This window comes from Podarcis liolepis (genome assembly GCF_965112155.1).
Source record: "Podarcis liolepis genome assembly, chromosome: 4".
In the NCBI taxonomy this organism is placed as follows: Eukaryota; Metazoa; Chordata; class Lepidosauria; order Squamata; family Lacertidae; genus Podarcis; species Podarcis liolepis.
This window is the reverse complement of record NC_139558.1, coordinates 104,572,105-104,592,424: the sequence shown is the minus strand read 5'-3', so window position 1 is coordinate 104,592,424 and position 20,320 is coordinate 104,572,105. Positions and strand designations below refer to the sequence as shown.

The 20,320-nt window shown below is 47.1% G+C and overlaps 2 protein-coding genes across 2 annotated transcripts in view; both read right to left on the bottom strand.

The window, feature by feature from the left end:
• The window catches only part of LOC310705005 (uncharacterized protein), a 149,744-nt gene that overhangs the window by 65,838 nt on the left and 63,586 nt on the right, over positions 1-20,320 (bottom strand). The gene's annotated exons all lie outside the window — the stretch shown is intronic.
• LOC310705362 (uncharacterized protein) lies at positions 1,422-5,049 on the bottom strand. The gene is made up of 3 exons (XM_083500054.1): positions 4,913-5,049; positions 3,183-4,492; positions 1,422-2,061 (listed from the first exon to the last, which is right to left on the bottom strand). The coding sequence occupies exon 2, from the start codon at positions 4,080-4,082 to the stop codon at positions 3,486-3,488; it is 597 nt and encodes a 198-aa protein (XP_083356180.1). The 5' UTR covers positions 4,083-4,492; positions 4,913-5,049; the 3' UTR covers positions 1,422-2,061; positions 3,183-3,485.

The window sequence follows — 20,320 nt, the reverse complement described above, 5'->3', positions numbered from 1 at the left end:
GAGCTTATTTTCTGAAAAATAAGTCATGTCAGACTAACCTGATCTCATTTTTTGACAGAATTACAAGCCTGGTAGATGAAGGGAACGCAGTGGATGTAGCCTACCTTGATTTCAGCAAGGCATTTGACAAGGTGCCCCATGATATTCTTGTAAAGAAGCTGGTAAAATGCGGTCTTGACTATGCTACCACTCAGTGGATTTGTAACTGGCTGACTGACCGAACCCAAAGGGTGCTCATCAATGGTTCCTCTTCATCCTGGAGAAGAGTGACTAGTGGGATGCCACAGGGTTCTGTCTTGGGCCCGGTCTTATTTAACATCTTTATCAACGACTTGGATGATGGACTCAAGGGCATCCTGATCAAATTCATAGAATCATAGAATCATAGAGTTGGAAGAGACCACAAGGGCCATCGAGTCCAACCCCCTGCCAAGCAGGAAACACCATCAGAGCACTCCTGACATATGGTTGTCGAGCCTCTGCTTAAAGACCTCCAAAGAAGGAGACTCCACCACACTCCTTGTCAGCAAATTCCACTGTCGAACAGATGACACCAAACTGGGAGGGGTGGCTAACACCCCAGAGGACAAGATCACACTTCAAAATGACCTTGACAGATTGGAGAACTGGGCAAAAACAAACAAGATGAATTTGAACAGGGAGAAATGTAAAGTATTGCACTTGGGCAAAAAAATGAGAGGCACAAATACAAGATGGGGGACACCTGGCTTGAGAGCAGTACATGTGAAAAGGATCTAGGAGTCTTGGTTGACCACAAACTTGACATGAGCCAACAGTGTGATGCGGCAGCTAAAAAAGCCAATGCAATTCTGGGCTGCATCAATAGGAGTATAGCATCTAGATCAAGGGAAGTAATAGTGCCACTGTATTCTGCTCTGGTCAGACCTCACCTGGAGTACTGTGTCCAGTTCTGGGCACCGCAGTTCAAGAAGGACACTGACAAACTGGAACGTGTCCAGAGGAGGGCAACCAAAATGGTCAAAGGCCTGGAAACGATGCCTTATGAGGAACGGCTAAGGGAGCTGGGCATGTTTAGCCTGGAGAAGAGGAGGTTAAGGGGTGATATGATAGCCATGTTCAAATATATAAAAGGATGTCACATGGAGGAGGGAGAAAGGTTGTTTTCTGCTGCTCAAGAGAAGCGGACACGGAGCAATGGATTCAAACTACAAGAAAGAAGATTCCACCTAAACATTAGGAAGAACTTCCTGACAGTAAGAGCTGTTCGACAGTGGAATTTGCTGCCAAGGAGTGTGGTGGAGTCTCCTACTTTGGAGGTCTTTAAGCAGAGGCTTGACAACCATATGTCAGGAGTGCTCTGATGGTGTTTCCTGCTTGGCAGGGGGTTGGACTCGATGGCCCTTGTGGTCTCTTCCAACTCTATGATTCTATGATTCTTCAAATGTTGGTGTTCTAGATTCTTTTCTTGGTTTAATTTTTGTTCTTTCCAGTCTCTCTGACTTTTCTGTCTTGTCTCCTTTGTCACCCCCATCCATAGTTTTATCCCCCCCCCCAAGGTCAGCTACAGTCAAAAGAGGGAGACAATAGGATAAATAGACTGTTTCCCAGCTGCAAAAATCCCCACTCCAGAGTAAGAGTCTTTCCTCACCACAGTCTTTCAATCTAGTAAATATAAGTACAAGTCTTTATTTTCTCATTTAAACAAGTCCCAAAAGTTTATTTCAAGTCTTTAACTTAGTTGCAGAGTTCCAGGTATTTGTTGACCTCTGGCAGCTGTGGTTACTTTGTATTTTTCCAAAGTGGAAAACGAAAGTTGAAAGCTTCCATTCCCTTTGTTGCGTCACAATGGAGTCTAGCCTCCCCTCACCCGGGAGGTCTGCTTCCACAAAGAAGATACAACAGTTCAGGGAAAATCCCTAATTCTTCTGCAGGGAAATTTATTTTTTGTCTTTTCCCCCCTTCCCCCTGCTAGAAAGGAGGATATAGGAAAGACTTGAAAGTTTCTAAAAGATGAGACTAAAGTTGCGGCTTTTGGTAACGTTAGCTGCTTTCATTTTTACTTCAGTGAAAGGGATCGACCTCTGTTTTTAAATCCCTTTCCTTCCCAAATCAAAGTTCCAAATGAAATCGTTTTACTCACAATTTCCTTTTTTTAAAAAAGTTTTTTATTTATACAAGAAGAAAAACAAACAAAAAACACAAATACTGAATTACACACAAATTACAAAAATAACCATAGACACTTAATATTCTTAGCAAACGATAAGACATCTATTGGTCTTAACACTAAAGACCCAACCTCCCGTCTATTCCATACTTCAAATTCATATTACTTATTGCCAATACACTTTTTTTTCATAATTAAACTTATTCTCATTAAATCTAATTTCTTATATCTACCGTGCAACTATTACTGAAGTTCCTCGAATGCTGCAACAGAATTTAAACTACTATATTTATTTTTCAGATATTCTTTAAAAACCTCCCTTTTAGAAACAAATTCCTGTTTTGATTTGTTTTTTATTTTTTCTGATAAACCATCTAATTCAGCATATTTTGTCAGCTTTTGGATCCAATCTTGAATAGAGGGGATTTCATTACTCTTCCATTTTGCTGCGATCAAAACTCTTGCTGCCGCCGTCGCATATAAAAAGATACCCTTCCTCTTTTGTGGAATATCCAAATCTGTTATTCCCAGGAGGTAGGCCTCTGGTTTTTTATTGAACGAGATCTTTAGCATTTTTAGCAGTTCTGCATGTATACTCTCCCAGAATACCTGTATTTTCCTACATATCCACCACATATGGTAGAATGTTCCTGAGTCTCCACGTCTCCAACAATTACTTGACACATTTTTATACATTTTTGAAAGCTTCCATGGTGTTAGATACCGTCGATGTTGCATTTTTTGAAAGTTCTCTCTAATCGTGTAACAATTTGTGAATTTCCAATTGATCTTCCATAAATTTTCCCATTGGGCCATGGTTATTGAGTGGCCAAAATCCTGGAACCACCTCACCACTGCCACTGTTACCTCCTCCTCCTTGACTGTCCGGTCAAGGAGGAGTCGGTAACTTTTGGAGAGTTTTTCCAAAAGGGGGATATAGGAAAGACTTGAAAGTTTCTAAAAGATGAGAATAAAGTTGAGGCTTTTGGTAGCGTTAGCTGCTTTCGTTTTTACTTCAGTGAAAGGGTTCGACCTCTGTTTTTAAATCCCTTTCCTTCCCAATTCAAAGTTCCAAATGAAGTCGTTTTACTCACGATTTCCAAGAGGGATAGTCCAAAAAAAAAAAATTCCCTTGGAGGAATTGGCCGCTCACGATCGCAGGACTCAGAGCTTTGCACTTTGAAGGAAGTGAATTGTTTCCCTAGTGCCACCGTCTCCAACCCTGCTCTCACTCGGCCCTCTTTTTTAGAGCTTACGGGGAGCAGGGGAGTCATTCCCGGCACCTGCAGGTCCTCAGAATGCTCGATCTGAGGGTTTTTGGGGGCACCGATGCGCTCTAGCGACTCTCCTCTGTCTTCAAAGCGCTGGTGCCCTTTCCGCGAAAGAACTCCTGTCCGCCATAATTGGGCGATCCAATCGGAAGTCTATAATGAAGGGTTTTTCTGACCTTTAAATGAATTCTTTGATGGGAATTGAGATTGGAGCTCTTCCTGAAGCTCTTTCCACATTCCACGCACTGATAGGGTTTCCCCCCTGTATGAATTCTTTGATGGGAAGTGAGATTGTGGCTATGACTGAAGCTCTTTCCACATTCCACACACTGATAGGGTTTCTCCCGAGTATGAATTCTGTGATGGGAAGTGAGAATGGTTCTCCTACTGAAGCTCTTTCCACATTCCACACACTGATAGGGTTTCTCCCGAGTATGAATTCTTTGATGGGAAGTGAGATTGTGGCTGTGACTGAAGCTCTTTCCACATTCCACACACTGATAGGGTTTCTCCCCTGCATGAATTCTTTGATGGGAAGTGAGATTGTGGCTGTGACTGAAGCTCTTTCCACATTCCACACAGTGATAGGATTTCTCCCCTGTATGAATTCTTTGATGGGAAGTTAGATTGCAGCTCTTACTGAAGCTCTTTCCACATTTCATACACTGATAGGGTTTCTCCCCTGTATGAATTCTTTGATGGGAAGTTAGATTGCAGCTCTTACCGAAGCTCTTTCCACATACCACATACTTATAGGGTTTCTCCCCTGTATGAATTCTTTGATGACAAGTGAGATCGGAGCTATTAGTGAAGCTCTTTCCACATTCCACACACTGATAGGGTTTCTCCCCTGTATGAATTCTCTGATGGGAAGTGAGGTCAGATCTCTTCCTAAAGCTCTTTCCACATTCAACGCACTGACAGGGTTTCTTTCCAATGAGATTTCTTTGATGGGAAGTGGAATGGGAACTCTGACTGCAGCTTTCTCCACACTCCAAATTTTTATGTGGCTTCTCCTTTCTGGGGATTTTGTTGTGGTCACCTTTGTTCTCAATTTCCAATTCATCACAATCTGCAATGGAGACAAAAAGGGATTAGAGCCTCAGGAATGAATACAGAAGAACGGTATGTTGTTTGTCATTAAACAACATATTTATTATTAGATTCTGATGAGTTGTTGAGTGTTGCTTTGTTTGATATACAGTGGTGCCTCGCAAGACAAAATTAATTCGTTCTGCGAGTTTTTTCGTCTTGCGAATTTTTCGTCTTGCAACGCACGGTTTCCCATAGGAATGCATTGAAAATCAATTAATGCGTTCCTATGGTCAAAAAAGTCCAAACAAAGCCAAATTTGGTACAAAAAGAGTTTATTAAGTACTCTTTAAAGTCACACATACTGTAAAGAGCATTTAAAAAATTGAAGGAACAATAATTTAAGTTTCTAAACATGACAGAAAAGCATTTAAAAATCACCAAAGTGTACTGTACATACATTTTCTAAGACTCTGGGGGACAACTCGAAGAAGGTTCCTCTTCCACTCTTTGCTTCTTGCTGAAGAACCTGTCCATGGTCTGCTGCTTCATCCGCCTTTTGAGTACCTCCCTGAAAGACGACATGACCCTCGTATCAAAAGTGTTCGAAAGGTCATGTGTCAGGTCCTTGTCAGGGTGGTGCCGCTGTGCAAAAGCCTGCACGTCTTTCGACTTCTGGCAAATGTCCCTTAGTTCTTTGGAGGACAGCCATTCCTCAGTTGCTTCCTCCTCTTCCAGCGAGGCCTGCTCCTGCGCAGCCTCTGCCTGCAGTTCGACCAGCTCCTGGGTGGTCAGCTCGTGGTTGTGCTCCTCCACCAACTCGCTGACGTCCTCCTCCGTGACCTCCAGGCCTATGGTCCTCCCCAAGGAAACAATGTCCTGCACCACTGTTGACTCTGGTGCATCAGAGTCACTTGGTGCCACACAGTCCGGCCACAGGCTGCGCCAAGCGCAATTCAAACTTCTCTGGCTGATCCCGTCCCATGCCGTGGTGATCATCTTCAAGCAGGTGACGATGTCGAAGTGGTCCTTCCAGAATTCCCACAGGGTGATGTTGGTGCAATCAGTCACTCAAAGCATCGCCTGAAAAGCTCCTTGGTGTAGAGTTTTTTGAAATTGGCGATGAGCTGCTGATCCATCGGCTGGAGCAGTGGCGTGGTGTTAGGCGGCAGGAACATGATGTTGATGAAGCTGAACTCCTCCAACAAGTCCTCTTCAAGGCCTTTAGGATGAGCAGGAGCATTGTCCATCAGAAGCAAAGCCTTCAGCGGCAGGTCGTTGTCCAGCAGGTACTGTTTGACAGCAGGGCCAAAAGCAAGATTGACCCAGTCCACAAACAGCACACATGTGACCCAAGCCTTACTGTTGGATCGCCACATGACACTCAGCTGCTCCTTGTCGACCTCGTGTTTCTTGAAGGCCCGTGGGTTCTCCAAGGGGTATACCAGCAGGGGCTTGATCTTCAAGTCGCCGCTTGCGTTGGCACAGAAGAGCAGGGTCAGACGGTCCTTCATGGGCTTGTGGCCAGGCAACTTGGCCTCCTCCTGAGTGATGAAAGTCCTTTTGGGCATCCTCTTCCAAAACAGCCCGGTCTCGTCGCAGTTGAAGACCTGCTGTGGAACGTAGCCCTCTGTCGTCACAACCTCCAGGAACTCCGCTGCAAAGTCTTCAGCTGCAGGAACATCAGAACTGGCAGCCTCTCCATGCCTGACCACGCTGTGGATTCCAGATCTAGTCTTGAACCGGTCAAACCAGCCTCTGCTTGCCTTGAAGACTTCTGGCTCACCTGAGGTTCCTGGCTGTTCCCGGACGAGGTCTGCGTGCAAGGCCTTGGCCTTCTCACAAATGACGGCCTCAGTTACTGTGTCCCCTGCACGCTGCTTCTCTTCTAACCAGATGAGCAGCAACTTCTCCACCTCCTCCAGAACAGCTGGGCGGTTCTTCACGATCCTGCTGATTCCCTTGGCTACATCAGTCGCAAGGATCTTCTCCCTCATCTTCAGGATGGTCCCGATAGTCGATGGATTCCTCCCGTACTCCCTGGCGAGGTCTGTCACACGCATTCCACCATCGTGCTTCCGGATGATCTCCTTCTTCACTTCCAGCGTAACCTTCTCCTTCTTCCTCTCGCCGGCCTCTGCAGCAGCAGTCTTCTTGGGCCCCGTGGCAGCACAGCTCCTACCTTCACAACCCCCCCCCCAAAAAAAATCAGTGCTTCACATCCAAAAAATTCAAAAGCACCAAACCTCCCAGAAAACACACAAGCTTCCAGATTCTTGCAAACCCCTTCTCAACAATTCCCTGACCCCCCCAGCCACCCACCACACAGAAATCCAAACCCAGAAATCTTTTTTTTTAATAACAGCAGAGTGCCCCAATGGTCACAAAAAATCATAAAAATGCAGGGGGGAAAAACAAACAAGCTTCCATATTCTTGCAAACCCCTCCCTAACACCAAGTCCTTGAATTCCAAACACCCCAACCCAAAATCCAAAACCCCCCCAAAAAAGTTTAACTTACCAAATGGCTGCAAAAGAAGTTTTGGAAAAGCTTCAAAAATCACCAAAGTCTTCAAAAACCTCAAAAAAGGCTACCACACCACGTGCTATGAGTTGCTCCTCGAAGTCAAGTCACAACTGCACCTCTTCAAGCAATGCACCCTGGGTATTAACGGTTTTAAGAAAAAGGAAACAAACTTGCAAGACGTTTTCGTCTTGCGAAGCAAGCCCATAGGGAAATTCGTCTTGCGAAGCAACTCAAAAAACGAAAAACTCTTTCGTCTTGCGAGTTTTTCGTCTTGCGAGGCATTCGTCTTGCGAGGTACCATTGTACAGTAGTGGCCAAAATTGTGGAAGCCTTTTTGGAAATAGTGTATTCCAGAGCTTTAATGGCTTACAACACCACTTGTTTTGGAGTAATATCATAAAATCATATATCAGTGGAAAAATAATTTGAGCAAGAACATAATGCAACAAAGTTCAATTAGCTGTATTCTATCAAAAATTATAGCCAAATAACCAGAAATAGGAAGCAGAAGCACTACTTGCTTAGGTTGACTTTTGTTAGTGTCTTATGTGATTGCTATCAAGTTGGCTGGTTTTTTCGTGTTCTTTCATTTAGTGAGTTTGCAGAACATAATAAAATTTTAAAAATGGCACAAAGAGTTGACTGGTTACCCAGAAAGAGATGTAAACTAATACTTTTAAGTGAACAAGGCTACAGTTATGAAGAAATTAGAAGAAAGATTTGGGAAAACTTAACCAAAGCTGGCCTTTCTATAAGAAACTCATTCACTGGGGGGTCGCTAGGGGGCGCATCGGAAGATGGCCGACAATACCATCTCTCCGGCTCACACGAGGTAATTAAGAGGCTGTTATGGGAGTATGCAGCCTGCCTCGTTACCCCAAGGGAATGGGGAATGCTGCCTTGCCTGTTGTGCCCATAATTCACCCCCAGATTCGAAAGGGGGTGAGGGCACTAGGCACAAAAGCCCTCATGTGGGTCGGCTCTCCTGGACGCTGTCTCTGATCTGTGCAGCTAGTTGCGGGAGCTCAAAATAAACAATCAGAACAGAAGCAAACGCACATACTTCAAGCGATGATCAGGAATAAGGACTGCTAACTAAAGGGATCTCTGGGAAGAGGAGCGACGGGCTGGACTTAATAATAAATCAAGAAGAGGAATAAATCAAGAAGAAGATTCATCAAAGGATCGGTATGTCGGAGCAAGACTGAAAAGGGGGGGGGAGAAAAACTTTTCTTTTTTTGTCTTATGTGAGTACCCAATAACCCCCCCCAAAAAAAAAGAATCGTTGCAATTACTGATCACAAGCAGGAGAAATAATAACTGTGTGGAAATTAGTTACTATGCAAGGATGTGGCTTATGGGAGCATCGGGAAACGAAAGTAAGTCCTTCGTGACGCAGTTATAAAAAGAGATTTATCATGGCAGGCTCGCCCGCAGGAATCCAGGGGGAGGAGGACTATGGCTGTTACTATGTTGGAGTGTGGGTTCGGCCTAGCAGGGCCCCCTGAGAAAATTTATGAGGGAGTGGCGGGCCTGGGGAGATCAGGACAGACTGTCGGAATGTTTTGTACGGAGGTGTTGAAATGGCGTCTGTCAACTTTTATGGCTCTTGGATGAGTGTAAAATCCACACAGGAAATAACGATGTTTGTCTTCAACCCGCTTGTGGAGATTATCAGAGATCACAAAGAAAGGAGATAACAACAAGAAGATGAGGAAAACAACAAAGAGAAGATTGAATACAACTGTGAATATTATTTTGACAAAATTGTGTAATTAAAGCAGCAGCAAGAGAGATGATCGGATCCCTTTCGGAGCTTGAAGCATGGGTAGCCCCAACAAAAATTTTAAAAAATTTGGCTATGTAATTTGGAATTATTGTTTTTTGGAATTAATGTGATGTGATTGGCCTGTTAATAAAAATTATTTTTAAAAAAGGAGAAACTCACTTCACTCCAAAATCAGACTGGTAAAGGCAGGAAAAGGTGCACAACAGCAAGTGATGATCGAAGAAGGGAGAGACTGTGCCCATGTGAAAATCATCTGGGTGTATAGAAGATGACATGGTGCAATGTAATGTGAAGTTGAGCGCAAGGACTGGTCTAAATGCTAGAATTCTAAGGAAAAAGCCATTATTCTCTCTCAAGCAAAGGTTGAAAAGATTAAACCTATGGTATATGGGCAGCGGAACAATGGGATAGTGTTATTTGGAGTGATGAGACCCAAATCTCCTTGCTTGGTAGTGATGGCCTGAAATATGGGAGTAGAAGAATCAAAGAAGATTTACATCCTACATGCATTACACCGACCGTGAAACACCCAGCTAGTGTTATGAATTTGTTTCATTAATGGGTGTCACGGCTATAATTTGACCGCTGTTTCTTTAATGCTAAAAGAACTAAGTCAGCATGAGTCAGCGGCCTACAATGACTCATGCAACCTTTCTCCTAATTGTACCTGTATATATAGAGTGGTCAATGTTAGCGTTGGATGTGGGTTGGTTGGTGAAATCTGGTAGTGTTGATGTGTGTACAGTTGGTCGGCTGTTTTGCAAATAAAGACTTTTAAGAAGGACACTGACAAACTGGAACGTGTCCAGAGGAGGGCAACCAAAATGGTCAAAGGCCTGGAAACAATGCCTTATGAGGAACGGCTAAGGGAGCTGGGCATGTTTAGCCTGGAGAAGAGGAGGTTAAGGGGTGATATGATAGCCATGTTCAAATATATAAAAGGATGTCATATAGAGGAGGGAGAAAGGTTGTTTTCTGCTGCTCCAGAGAAGCGGACACGGAGCAATGGATCCAAACTACAAGAAAGAAGATTCCACCTAAACATTAGGAAGAATTTCCTGACAGTAAGAGCTGTTCGACAGTGGAATTTGCTGCCACGGAGTGTGGTGGAGTCTCCTACTTTGGAGGTCTTTAAGCAGAGGCTTGACAACCATATGTCAGGAGTGCTCTGATGGTGTTTCCTGCTTGGCAGGGGGTTGGACTCGATGGCCCTTGTGGTCTCTTCCAACTCTATGATTCTATGATTCTAAGAATAAAAGCAGAAAATACTCTGCAAGGGCACTCTTCTTGTGCCTTTATGCCGACAAGGGTCTGAGGACCAGGCTGAGGAGACAAAGGAAGTCATACACTGACAATGGAAATGTAAACTTCCCAAAATACATAAATGAAATACTTGAGCCCAAACTGAAGCGTTCTCCATGTGATCTTTCCCCATATACTGAAGCATTTACATATGTTTGCATAAATATTTGTTTATTTAATTATTTTATATTTCAACAGAATTCAGCTCCATGTCATGTTGCTGCTGTGTGCAAAAGGTCGTTTGAAGATAATAATATTCCACTGCTGGAATGGCCTGGGAATAGCCCAGACCTTAACCCAAGTGAAAGTCTATGGAGCCGACTAAAGAAACTTCTTAGTCAGAAGCAACCCACCGATAAAGCCTAATTAATAGAGGCAATAATTCAGTCTTGGTGTCACCTTATTACAGCTGCAGAACTAAAAAACTTGGTTCCCTCCATGCTAAGGCCGTAATTAAAGCTAAAGGTTACCAAAGTTTTTTCTTTATGACTGCTCTTCTAATAAATACTCCCTCATAAAATTTCTTGCATTACATTCTTCATTAAATTATCTTTCCATTGCTATATAATTTTATGGTATTATTCCCCAAAAAGTGGTGTTATGAGCCATCAAATCTCAGAAATACACTTTTCACAAAAGGTATCCACAATTTTGGCCACTAGTATAAGTTGATCATTTTAAAGTTAATGTACTTTTTATATGCGATCAGATTGTTATTATTTATGTATCATGTTTATATGTGTGTTGGAAGCTGCCCAGAGTGGCTGGGGCAACCCAGCCAGATGGGCAGGGGATTAATAATAATAATAATAATAATAATTATTATTATTATTATTATTATTATTATTATTATTATTATTATTATTATTATCACTGCTACTACTACCTGAGATTCAATAAGCCTGGCTCTGCTCTGGGACGGATTTTGTTTGGCCCACTCATGGCATCCCCTCCATCTCCTATGTCAGTCGTCTCTTTGGTCAACCCAAGACTGATAGCAGCAAAAATAAAAACAGAAAACCTGATAGAAGCTGCTTATCTTTCCTAAGAACTCTGAAGCTGACATTTGAGATGCCTGGGCAGTTCAGACTAGCCGAATCATGGTATAAAAAGGCAGAACTAGAGGAAAATGGTTCACAGAAAAAACTGCAATTTGCTGTTTCCTGTGGGGGTGTTAGGTTCCCAGGTGTTGTAGGGGGCGCTGTTGAGCTCTGTGAAAATATATGAGGTTGGTCACATAGAGGTATTTTTTGAATTTCCATTCTGATAGGACGATCCCACAGGGAGCCTTACCAAGAGAGGCCACGATCCCACGATTCTCCTCCATGACGTCCTTATGCAGAGCTCTCTGGTCAGGATCCAGCAACGCCCACTCCTCGTCCGTGAAACGAACAGCGACATCTTCAAAGCACACTGGACCCTGAAAGAAAAAGGGAAATGTCCTCCTCTGAGACAGCAGAAATATGATCTGCTCCACAATGCACTGTGGTTTCCTTCCTGTTAATTGCTGTGTTATTTCAATAGGATTGCTTTGCTGTACATGTTAATTATGGATGCTTATTTTAAAACTTTAATTGAATTATTTTTTTCTGCTTTTAATTACAGGTATTCGTCTTTGTGCAAATAGGTGGTTCTCCAGCTTATGTTTTGCACGTTTTTCTGCCTACGCAAGCATTCCAGTTTCGCCGATGGAAGGATCCACTTTCTCCTCTCCTCGTGAGTTGTTCTGGGGAGGTTCCCTCCCAATGCCCTAGAGCCAAATTCAAGGGGTTCATGGGGGCATGGAGAGGGGGAGGAGTGGGGGGCAGGCCCCATTTTGCAGCAGATAGGGCTGGCTAGGTGAATTCTGGCCACTATTTGTTCTCGTCTGTTCACTGCTTAGAAACCAATTTTAGCATTCAATGATCAATTTAGAAATAAAATAAGCCTAGTTTGGATGTCCATCTGTCTTGGATGATCTTTCAATGTAGGGGGTTGGACTTGATGACCCTTGGGGTCCCTTTCAACTCTAGGATTCCATGAAAACTGCAACTACAGATGAATCCTACTGGCGACATTCAGAAGGCTGGTGTCAGAGTTATATGGGAGGGAAATCCCACAATTCACAGCTGGAGTTCACACTTTCTTAGCAAGAACACGATATTAACAGACTTGGCTGAGTTTCGGGCCTCATGAGAACAGCAGCTCATTCCCTGAGCCTCTTCCTGCACAAAAGCAGTTGCAAAGAGTGAAGGCTCCCGGCTCCCCACAGCTTTCTAAGTCCCCTCCTCTCTCGAGCTTCTTGCAAGCGATTGAACAGTGTGCTAGTGTGCAGCCTGCCTTTGCTCCTCCATTGTAAGCCATCTGCTGGCTCTGAGAGACAAGCAGGGAGGGTGGATTCTGGCAGAAGGAGAGGGAGCCCCCGGTGGATCCTCCTTCTCCTGACTCACCTCAGCCTCTCGACCTTCCTCTCCCACTCGCTTCCTTCCTCTTCTGCCTCTGATTCTGGACTGCATTCTGCCACAGAGTCTCCCAGCTCACTAAGCCCTGTTACTTCTTCTGCTTCTGACACCTCCTCTTCCCAGGTTTCTCCCTCTGACCGCCTATCCTTCCTCTACCTCCACTCCTTGGTCTCTAAGATGTCTTCCCTTCCTGGTTCCCCAGCTGCTTCCTCCCACCATTCCTCTGTGCCCAACCAGTCCATGACATTGCTCCATCCCTCGGCCTCTGTCCCCACAAGGCAGCTTCCCCTGACCTGATCTGGTTCCACAGCCACTGCTTCCCTTCTGCCCCCATGAAAAGGCAGATCAGGAGGTCTTCCCAGCATCATTCTGTCACCTGCAAGAGAGAAAAGGTAATCAGGATGCCAGGAGTGCCTGCTTCTCTCACAGGTGAAACAGGGCATCTCTAACTACAGATGGGCCTTTGAGAAAGACTTGCCTGCTGAAAGCATTTGGATGTTAGTTGTCCCTTCCTCTGGACCCTTGTTCCCAACTGTCACCCCCCAAAACAAGGTGAAAAGAACCCTCAGATGAGTTGGAAAAACAACAGAATGAGACCAAATGGAGTAAAACCACCTTCCTCCTTACCCAATGGCCTCTCTCTGGTGTCCAACGGAGGCCTCTCTGCCTCACAGGAATCCAGGTCCATTTCTGCAAAGAGATCATTCCCCTGAAAAAGAAACAAGGATTCAAAACAGAGAATGGGGAGAAATACTAGAAAGAGAATGACAAAGACTTGAAGGGTACGAGATCTCATTCCATGGATGTCTTCCCAGAAAAAGGATGGGCCATCAATAGAGCAATATGAGATGTTCTCCATCCTGTTTGGAGCCCCTTGGGAGTATCCAGAGGAAAGTCTCTCTCACCTGCTTTCTCTCCTCTGCCTGACTTAGGAGGAAACCTTCGGCCAGGGCCACCGCTTGGGAACTGGTCTCCGCTCCGCATTCCCTCACCCAGATCTCCATCTCCAGGGGAAGGACAGCCAGGAACTGCTCCAAGATCACCAGGTCCAGCATCTCAGCTTTCGTGTGCCTTTCTGGCTTCAGCCACTGGTGGCAAAGGTGGTAGAGTCGGCTGCAAACCTCTCGGGGTCCTCCTCACCCAGGATCTTCTGCACAGAGTTTCCCCAGAATCGCCCACTGCTCCCAGTTTGGATGTCATGGCCTCTTTCTGCTTCAGGGCCAGCTGAGTCTTGCTCATCCATCTGTGGTCTCAGGAAGCCTCTGAGAGATCGGAAGGAACCCTTTGGTCTTCTGCCAAGTTCTGTCCGTCTAAATGAGAAGCTCTAGCAAATCCTACAAAGCAAATACATTGTTCTGTTACAAAAGTTGTCTCATATCAGGAGAAGAAATGGGTTCCCTGAGCAAGCATGGATGAGTTTTGCTGGGAACTAGGGCTGGACTGCACCGCATTCCAGTCCATGAGCTATCTTTTTTGGGGAAAGTGGAGTAAGAGGAGAAGAAATATGTCTCTAGCCTTCTAGCAATGCAAAATGTGGAGGCAACAAATGTGGAGGCAACAGAATTTGTAGGTTGGTAGAAGAAAAAGGTTCCCTTAGCAAGCAAGAGGGAAGAATAACAGGGAGGAGGAGGAGGAGGAGGAAGAAGCAGCCTCTAGCTCTCCTAGAAGAAAGATTGCAATGCAAAATGTGGAGGCAACGGAAGGGATTTCTGGGTGATTAATCATCCTGGTTTCTCCTGCCTTCCAGTCAATGCATGAAGTCAGAACTGACTGACAAGGGAGTCATTTGTATCTTGTGAAAAATGGATGCTTGGCTCTAGTGGGGGTCCTCACCTGGGGGTCCTCAGGAGTTGCTTCCCCCCACCCCCACTCCCCTGCTTCTGTCTCCTTTTCTTGCACTTGGACTCACTGCCACTCTCCAGACATACTCCTGGGGTGGGGTCCCTTTTTCTTTGCTCTGAGGGCCAGGTATGTATCTGGCCAACCCCCTGAGGGCCAAGTGGGCGGGGCCAAAGACACCTCCCTTGAAATTTAGGCTGGCAATTTATTATGATTATTCTATTAGATAGCTTAACACACGCACAGCCATTGATGCCAAGGTCCCTGGAGGCTCAGGGAGTAGCAGCGCCCATTTCCGGCTGCTTTGCTAGCAACAATCCCTTTGGGAGAGAGAGGATGTGGTCCTGGGATGCCCTGCTCTGGGTGCGAGGGGATTGCTGCAGTGGCCTCCGTGGGGAGCTGCCCTGGGAGACACTGGGAAACTGGTCCCCAATGCAGCAGCCAGACTCTGGGCTGGGATCCCTCTCTTTATTCCTGGCCTTTCTCTCCCACCCTTTTTTTTGGGGGGGGGGGGCTAGTCCACCTCCTCGTCTGGTCTTGGAAAACCATTTGCAGATGTTTCCTCTGTTGTGCAATGAGGCTGAGCGATGTCACACAGAGTTAAAGTCCCAGGGACTCCTTTGTTTAAAGAAGGGAGATCAAATGAGGGTCAAATGAGTTTGGGATCCTCAGATCCTCTGATCTGCAGGAAGGAGAGCGTGGCAGACCTGGCCCCTCCCTGGCAGGACCCTCTCCTCCCTGACTTGGGGTCCCCCCCTGCAGGAGCAGATCAGGCCCCCCAGGCCCCCTCCCCTGCTGCAGCCCTGAGTCCCCCACCAGATCCCAGAGAGAGAGGAGACTCACCAGATCCCAGGAGAGACACCGAAGCGGGAAAGGACTGGGGAGGGAGGGGGCTTTGGCTCGTGAGGACCTGCCCCCCCTTGCTTCCTGGCCTCTCTAGGAAGGCAGCTCAGTTCCCTTTAACCCTTTCAAAGCCGAGTGTCCGCCCCCCCCCCCCCCCGCTCAGCCCTCTCTCACTTGGCAGAACCTCAGATTTCTATCATTTCTTATGGATTAAGGGGGGCAGCTGCCCCCTGGCTACGCCAATGCCCAGATATCCTTTTGGGGGTGAGGCTCTTGGTTGGACTCTCAGCATCTCCCTCCTTTCATCAAGAGATCTCAGAGACCTTTAAAACACAGAACACATGAGACGCAGACCGAGGATGCCTCGCCTCAAATCCTTTCACATCTCCAAGTCTGCTGCTGCTGGAAGGAAGACCTGCTCCCTGCAAGGCCCTTTCCCACCTGGCCTGGGGGGCGAGGACCAGACTCCCCCTGCTCAACAGAAGAGACTCCTGGGGGGCCGGAGGGACATTGCCCTGCTCTGAGTCCTGGGGGGCCCAGACTCACTGGAAGAAACTCTGGGGCTGGGGCAAATCTTTTAAAATGGTTTTTAATCTGTGGCGCTTCCAATGTTGGGTCTTGGATTTTTCCTCTGTTGGGGGTGGGATAAACGTTTAGTTCGGGCTGGGGATTAGTTTAATTTCAGTATAAATGTAAGTTGTTGTGTGTTGTTCTTGTTTTTTTAAATTAGTTTCTACTGACCTACTGTATAGTTATTATATAGTTTGTATTTGGTTCTTAAGAAGAGGGGGACAGGACTGCTGGGGAGTGGGCCCCACCCAACAGAATGGCTGGGGCAAGTTCTACAGGTGACAACTGATCTTGGTGATCACAGAAAGGAGGAGGAGCTATGCTAATGTCATTACCGAGGAGGCAGGTTTAGTCGTTGTTTGAGGACTATCCCTGCCTCCGGGTCTGGTGGATACTGGAATCAGCAAGGGAGACCCACATCTTAAAGTGTTGCTGTGCAATGCCAGGTCAATGACTCACAAGACGGCTGTCATCCATGACTTAATTGTGGATGGAGGACTTGACCTGGCATGTGTAACTGAGACTTGGTTGGATGAAGCAGATGGGCCTGTTCTTGCCACTGTTTGTCCACCAGATTTCTCTTATGCACAGCAAACCAGGTCATGTGGGCAGGGAGGGAGGGTTGCAGTGATTTTTAGGAAGTCATTAGCTTGTACCAGGCGTCCTATTAGGAAGACCCAGTTTTCTGAGTAAGTGTTCTGGAAGTTGGGCCATAGGGGCAGTACAGGATTCCTTTTGGGGTTCCAACCTCCCCGCTACACCAAGGATTCCCTGCTGCTTCAGGTTGTGGTGGATGTTCTCCTGGAGACACCTAGATTAGTTGTCCGAGGAGATTTTAACAACCATGCTGACATGACCTTACAAGGGGCCACTTAGGACTTCATGGAAAGCATGGCCTCCATGGGGCTGTCCCTGAATAAGTCTGGCCCAACTCATAGTCGCGGACATGCCTTGGACCTGGGGTTCACCTCTATGGATGTGGGTGATCTGGTACTAAGTGAAACTGAAACAAAAGAAGTGCCATGGTCAGATCCTTGCAGGAAGGTGGGACCAATTCGGATGACCCACCCCCACCACTTAATGGATCCAAATGATTTTCAGAGAGTGGTTGGGGATGTTTTATCCCATGTTGATGGCCTTTCAGCTGATTCCCTGGTGTCCCGCTGGAATGTAGAGCTAATTAAGGGTATTGACTGTCTGGCTTCGAAGTGCCCTCTCCGATTGCATGGGGGCTGGACAGCCCCATGGTTTTCCCCAGGGCTGAGGGCAATGAAGCAATCGCTGAGACGGTTAGAGCGCCGGTGACGGAAAACTCATTCTGGATTGGGCCGGACACGGGTTAGAGCTCAACGTCAAGCCTACCAAGTGGCTCTATTGCATCTGCAGAAAACAGCAACAGGCGACTCTTTCAGGTGGTTCACAATTTAGCGGAACCACCTGCGACATTGGGGCCCAGTACGGGCCACATGATCTCCTGCAATGATTTTGCAAAGTTTTTTGCAGATAAAATCGCTCAGATTCGGGAAGAAGTAGACTCCACCGTGGGAGCAGGGCCAGGGCGGGAGAGTGCTAGAGTCCTGTCTAGTCAAGTTGTGTGGGATCAAATCCAGTCTGTTACCCCCCAGGATGTGGACAGGCTGCTTGGATGAGTGAAACCAACCACTTGTCTCCTTGATCCTTGCCCATCCTGGCTTATAAAAGCTAGCCGGGAAGGACTGGGCGATGGGCTTCGTGAGGTGGTGAATGCTTCCCTCCGTGAGGGAGCCTTCCCAGACCTGCTGAAAGAGGCGGTTATTAAACCGCTTCTTAAAAAACCATCTTTAGATGCGGCCACGATGGCCAATTATCGCCCAGTCTCAAATCTTCCATTCTTGGGCAAGGTAACTGAGCGAGTGGTTGCTGAACAACTCCAGGCATGCCTGGAAGAAGCGGACCATTTGGATCCCTTCCAGTCGGGATTCAGGCCTCATCATGGGACTGAAACTGCCTTGGTCGCACTGGTTGATGATCTCCGGCGGGCTAGGGACAAAGGTGAGAGCTGTTTCCTAGTTCTGCTGGATCTCTCAGCGGCGTTTGATACCATCGACCATAACATCCTTCTGGACCGTCTTGAGGGGCTGGGAGCTGGGGGCACTGTCATACACGGGCTCCTTCCTCCTGGCCCGTGTTCAGAAAGTGGGGGGGGGTGAGAGTTCAGACCCCTGGGCTCTCACTTGTGGGGTGCCTCAGGGTTCTGTCCTCTCCCCCATGCTTTTCAACATTTACATGCAGCCACTGGGAGAGATCATCAGGAGGTTTGGGCTGGATGTTCATCAGTATGCAGATGATACCTAGCTCTACGTCTCTTTTAAATCAGAACCAGTGAAGGCGGTGAAGGTCCTGTGTGAGTGTCAGGAAGCGGTTGGAGGATGGATGGCGGCTAACAGATTGAGGTTGAATCCTGACAAGACAGAAGTACTGTTTTTGGGGGACAGGAGGCGGGCAGGTGTGGAGGATTCCCTGGTCCTGAATGGGGTAACGGTGCCCCTGAAGGACCAGGTGCACAGCCTGGGAGTCATTTTGGACTCACAGCTGTCCATGGAGGCACAGGTCAAATCTGTGTCCAGGGCAGCTGTTTACCAGCTCCATCTGGTACGTAGGCTGAGACCCTATCTGCCTGCAGACTGTCTCGCCAGAGTGGTACATGCTCTGGTTATCTCCCGCTTGGACTACTGCAATGCGCTCTATGTGGGGCTACCTTTGAAGGTGACCCGGAAACTACAACTAATCCAGAATGTGGCAGCTAGACTGGTGACTGGGAGCGGCCGCCGAGACCATATAACACTGGTCTTGAAAGACCTACATTGGCTCCCATTACGTTTCCGAGCACAATTCAAAGTGTTGGTGCTGACCTTTAGAGCCCTAAATGGCCTCGGTCCAGTATATCTGAAGGAGCGTCTCCTCCCCCATCGTTCTGCCCGGACACTGAGGTCCAGCTCCGAGGGCCTTCTGGCGGTTCCCTCACTGCAAGAGGCCAAGTTACAGGGAACAAGGCAGAGGGCCTTCTCGGTAGTGGCGCCTGCCCTGTGGAACGCCCTCCCATCAGATGTCAAAGCGATAAACATCTACCTGACATTCAGAAGACATCTGAAGGCAGCCCTGTTCAGGGAAGTTTTTAATATGTGACATTTTAGTGTATCTTTCATCTTTGTTGGAAGCCGCCCAGAGTGGCTGGGGAAACCCAGCCAGATGGGTGGGGTACAAATAATAAATTATTATTATTATTATTATTATTATTAGGGAGAACCAGAGCAGGGACTCAGACCTGCCCTCCTTGCCCCCCACTCTGCACTCTCGGATGTGGAGAAGCCCTCCCTTCGTGAGGAACTGACAGACTGACTTTTGCCTTTCAGCTGCTGGAGGAAGATCAGCTGTACCTGCTGGAGGTGATCCAGAACTGCCAGGCAGCTCAGCTCAGGGGGCTCTGAGGCCATCCAGGGGGGTGATGGGTGGTGTGGGGGACTCCCATGGGGAAGTGGGGGAGGGAGGGGCTTTGGGGACGGGGTTGTCCGTCTGCCAGAGAGGAGGACCCTACTGGCTTAGATTCACGTATCCTGTTTGAAAGGGGAATCATCTTAGGGACTTCTTGTGAAAATCTGGGTCAGGAATGCTGTTCCTAGAATGGACAAACACACAAGACGTAACTGGGTGTGCAGTCACATAAACAATACTCTTCTATATAGTCTTATCACATTATCAAATGTTTATCTTGCACATGAACAACACATAAAGTGCAATAATATAGACGAGAGCCAGGGACTCTGTGGTGGGGGCAGCGGAGGGCCGCTTTGGCCCTGACTGGCCCCTGACCCAGAGACGCTCTTTCCTCCCGCAGAACCTCAGGTGTTACGCCCTTTGGGAAAGCGGGGAGGAACAGAAACCAGCAGCCAACAGCATCCCTTCTCCGCTGGCCTTTGCCCGAAGGTCCCCCCATCTCAGAGCACGTAGCTCTCCCTCGTGGATTCAGTCCTTTCATCACTTCCATCTCCCCAAGAGGCTCCCAAGGCTACTCATCCTCTGCAGTTGAGAACAGACCTGACTGAAAAGAACAGCTTCCTCTTCTGGTGACACCAGAGAATTCTAGAAGACATTCACCCTTTCCATAGCATTATGGATGCACGATTCCCACAGACAAGTTTATTGGCAAGACAAGGGCCTTCTCTGGCCACTTGAGTGTCCTCCTCAGCATCCCCAACGAAGGAGCTGGGTTGCAAGAACTGCAGCAAGGGGGGGCAACCCAGACTAATGGGGGGGCTGTCTAGCTAGGAAAGCAAGACCCAGAGACAGTTGTGGGAGACCCAGAGACCAGCTTCCTCTGTGCCAGAGCCAAAGCTGCGACAGATGGAGAAGCCAGACCTGCTGGGGGTGTCCATGCTGTGAGCCCCTCCATCCTACACTCTGGTTGAATTTGTGAGTAAATAAAACTATATGGACCTGGGGCCCCTAGAGTCTCACTGCCCAGAGATGGGGGTAGTTTGCAAATATGCACACACACGAAATAATTTGTGCCTGTGTTCCT